Genomic DNA, 4,647 nt, shown 5'->3' on the forward strand with positions numbered 1-4,647 from the left:
AGATAGGCAATGTGGCTGGAGCAATGACTATCAAAAAAGCAGAGCCACTAGTAACAATGGTCATATGAGAGGCTAGGCTACAGGTGATTATTTTAAACAAAATAGTCCCAACTCAAATAATAACAGAGAAAAACTAATATTGACAACATCACAAACCATAGGAATAACTAATGAGCATTCAGAAATAATATTCAGCATAAGACATTATCTCTACCATAAAGCAGGCTAGGCAAATTGCCTTCTATAGTTCTATGTCTGTCACCAGAAAGGCAATTATAGAAACATATAACAGAATAAGGAAAATTTAAATGGTCAATTATATTGTAAACCAGAAACAGTAAACAAATACAAATATCTTACCAATCTTTTTGGCAAATAACACTGACCAACACTTTGTTTATAGAGGTTGGGATAACAGTTTGTTTTCATAAGTGGTATAATGGTAAAGAACAAACTGAATTCCACAATATAAAACCTACAATTACATGAAATCTAAACCTTAGTTCCATAAGTGGTATAATGGTAAAGAACAAGCTGAATTCCCTAATCTAAAACCTCGTAAAGAATTGGCTCAGCCAGCAAAAAGAATTCGAGTCTGCATTCTAAAGAAATGTATTTCATCAAAATCTGAAATCTGGTAATCCCAAATCAAGGTATTCGTCTACCCCATTATTCTTATCCAGCCAATCTGACTTCAATAAGTCCACAAAATAATCATCTCCAGAAGGTGCCTTTTCCATATGATTCAAGCTCCCTATTAATTTGGCATCTGGATTCTGCAACTCATACGACACATTTGATGCCTTTTCACATTGATTTCTGCCAGGGAATCCAACTTGATCAGCATCAAAACCAAAACCCATCACTGAATCCGTGTTACCAAAAGGATTATTGTCTAATAGCGCCATAATTTCTTCCACATCAAACATTTCATCTACAGAGTAATCCTGCAAGTAATCCTGCTCATTATCCCCACAGTTGTTCACCGCACCAGTAGCCTCATTCTTCAGTTCCTGCTTGACATCATGCATGTCACTGCTATTATGTTCTTTAGCATTCAGAGTCTCATCCTTTACTTCTGTCTTCACTATACAACTTGGCATATCATCAGCTTCAGCGAACTCAGAATTCAGCTTATTCATTCCCAATTCACCTTCCACATTGGGGAAACATTCTTCAGAGTGGTTTGTGGTAGTTATGGAATCAGAACCAGCAGGAGTTCCCATTGAACAAGGGCCAGATAAAGAGGAAATAGAACAACAATCCCTTGCAGACTCTGTCAAGAGCCTGTGATTCACGGAATCCGGAAAGTTGAGGCGAGCAGAAACACCATACATAGCTCTAGCAGCTTCGTCATAGGCAGAGGCAGCATCAGCTGCATTATCAAATGTACCGAGCCAAAGCCTCTTTCCCCTATTTGGCTCACGAATTTCGGCAACCCATTTACCCCAAATCCTCTGCCTAACACCTCTATATTTGCACTGCCAATTCTCCGGCCCTCCCTTTCCTTTCATACATCCCTTCTTCGACCCTTTGGCCGGAACTTTACAAGCAGGTTTACTCTCATTGAGTTGAGCATTGTACTCCTTCCACTTGGCCAATCTCTGAGCCACAGACACTCCATCCCCTCTACTCTTCCTCTTCCTAGATGAATCCATATCCACGGAATTCAGAATCTGCACCAACATTGAAAGACCCTAATTAATTAAACGAAATAGGTTACTTAGGCCCCAATTATGAACCTAATCTATATATAATAACACAAATAGAATGAACCCAATTTTTTTTTATTCATACAATCAACTCAAACAAAAAACAAAAAAAAAAACAAAAAACAAAAAAATTACAAGAATGACCAAAATAGAAAATTCCACTAAAGCACTTATTCAAAAGAAAACCCAGAAGCCCCAAGATTCATATATATTGAATTTCCCAAACCAAAAAAATAGAATGAACCCAATTTTTTATTTATTCATACAATCAACTCAAAAAAAAAAAAAAAAAATCCAAGAATGACCAAAATAGAAAATTCCACTAAAGCACTTATTCAAAAGAAAATCCAGAAGCCCCAAGATTCATATATATTGAATTTCCCAAACCAAAAAGAAAATCACAAACCCCAGAAAAGAAAAATCAAACCAGGACAATAAAATCAAGAAAACCCAAAAAAAAAAAAAAAAAACATATAGAAAAAAAAAAAAATTAGAATTGTATGAGAATAACGAACCTCTCAGTTGTAGTCTTGGACGAAATAAAACCCCTAGTGATTGTAATCTCCCACACCGAAGCGCTTCAGAACAAAGAAAGATAAGACCTTTTCCTTTCTTCGTTTTGTGCTTTTTTTCCTCACCGTATGTATGTGTTTCTGATATTTTTTGTTTGAGCAGTGAATGAATGTTTATAGGGTGGGTTTGATATTTGGAATTTTTCTCACTGAATTTTCTTGAGAGTGTGACTGTGATGGCATCTCTTTTTTGTTCTTTCAACTTTCAGGTTTTAACTAGAAGTGTCTAAGCAGAGACGAGTATTTATAGCGTTCTATAGATATTTCCTTTTTTGGGCTTTGTGGGGGTTTAACGAGATTTTGTGGATGACGTGGCGAGTTTTTAGACATGCGTGTGGCGATTCAGACCGTGTACTCTGTGGCACGTGTCACTAGAAGCTTCTTGAACCGCCGGATCTTCACTTAGTATCGTTTCTTGGCTACGAAGTATTTACTATTTAAGGTTTATTTTAACTTTTAATGCTGATTTTTAGTTGTCCCACTTGTGCTATGTTATGTCTCCAACTATTGTATGCTTCTGTGATAGTGAGTGAGATCAACTTGGTGTAATTCATGACATTTGTCTCCAGCTATGCTGACCCTCCTGGATTTCCCCCCCCCCAAAACGGGTTGTTTTTTTTTTTTTTTTTTTTTTTTTTTTTGGGCACAACTTGGGGTATTATCATGACATGAAATCCCAAAAAAATATGATAAAAAGTTGAAATCCTATAAAGGTCCTCAATACATTGATCTACTTGCAATATACAAAATAGACATAATTATGATAGATTATCTAATTCAAAGGTCGTCTTTTTCTTAATTTCCTATACCAAGATAACTCGATTGTTCAATACTGCAAACTATGATAAGAGGACTAGTAGTTTTGGCTATTGAATCTCATAAACTTAGGTTGGGGTTGTATTAAATTAAGTATTAACTAAATTAATGAGTGCTGACCATATTTTGAGTAAACTAGTTTGGAAATTAATAATGGTGTTTTTTTAATGAATAAATTAGTTGTTATTTTGATATTAGAGTTTCATAAAAATTAAACTATCTTAATAATGAATTAGGCAAGTGGCAAAATCACACTATACAGCATGTAATACATTTGTTGATAATAATATAACATAGGATAATTTGGTAATACATTTAATTGGACCACTTTGACTATCAACTGCACAATTAACTATTTAGTTTTTCTTTACCTCAAAAAAAAAAAAAAAAAAAATTTAGTTTTTCTTTTTTAAGTAAGATTGAATGTTATATGCATGATAATTTATGACCGGAACATGTACTTAATCTATATTTCCATCACTACGGAAATAAAATTACCATGAAAATGGGCTTCAAAAAAAAAAAATTTACCATGAAAATGAGAATAATAAAAATCCGGCAATGACACTCGTTAAGCAACATACAATTGGGACCAAAAAGAATATTATATGAAAAATATTGCAAGACTTGAGTTTAATTAATAATTAGCTCTTTCTCAAAATTTTTTTAATTAGCTATAATAATTTAGCTGGTCTCATAAATCCAACAATGGCAATTGTTTGAGCAGCATACAATTGGGGCCAATAAGTATATTATATGAAAATAATTAGAAGTCTTGAGCTTAATTAATTAATTAGATATAATCATCTAACCAGTTTCTATTCATCTCATTCCTCAATCAAAATTACTTTTTAAAAAAATGATATAATGGTGACTTTGATTTTCAACATATTTGCTTTTCCCCTATATAATGGAGTTTATTAAAAGCAAACATAGGAAGAGAAACACTCTCCATTTCCATTTCTGCTTTGAACAAAGCAAGGCAAAGAAGAGACATGAAGTCTTCCGGGTTTTTTTTTTTTTTTTTTTTGGATGAGAATGAAGTCTTCCTATTTGAATACAACAAGAGAGGCCTAACGTTTCAAAGAATGAGCCAGAAAATTGGCTCCATTATGAACAAGCTCAACTACTCTCCAGAAAGAGAAAGAATTTAAAACTATGATATGGTCACTCTTTATGGAAAACCTTCTTTTTGGTTGCAAAAAAGGCAATATGTTTGTCTACTTATCCCCTTTTTTTTGTGTTCTTACTTTCACATTATATGTGAAATCTAATCCATGTTAGAGATACAAATTTTTTTTACAAACTGTTAATGTGATGAGTGATTATTGGTAAATAAAAAAATGATGTTATTAATAGGTCCAAATGAGAACCAGTAAAAAGTTAGCCATAACAATAATTTGTAAAAATATTGTAGAACAATTTGTAATTATAACATTACTTCACATACTAATATAAATGTAGTTTTATCAATTATAATAAAATAATAATGTGTTTACTTTCTTTTTTTTTTTTTTCTTTTTTTATGATTCCATGAGGACACAATT

General features: G+C 33.0%; 1 protein-coding gene across 1 annotated transcript; it reads right to left on the minus strand.

The window, feature by feature from the left end:
* Positions 1-291: 291 nt before the first annotated feature.
* Positions 292-2,507, minus strand: LOC126697787 (dehydration-responsive element-binding protein 2C-like). The gene is made up of 2 exons (XM_050394888.1): positions 2,228-2,507; positions 292-1,676 (listed from the first exon to the last, which is right to left on the minus strand). The coding sequence occupies exon 2, from the start codon at positions 1,656-1,658 to the stop codon at positions 621-623; it is 1,038 nt and encodes a 345-aa protein (XP_050250845.1). The 5' UTR covers positions 1,659-1,676; positions 2,228-2,507; the 3' UTR covers positions 292-620.
* Positions 2,508-4,647: the final 2,140 nt, after the last annotated feature.

Source organism: Quercus robur, chromosome 8 (assembly GCF_932294415.1).
Source record: "Quercus robur chromosome 8, dhQueRobu3.1, whole genome shotgun sequence".
Classification (NCBI taxonomy): Eukaryota; Viridiplantae; Streptophyta; class Magnoliopsida; order Fagales; family Fagaceae; genus Quercus; species Quercus robur.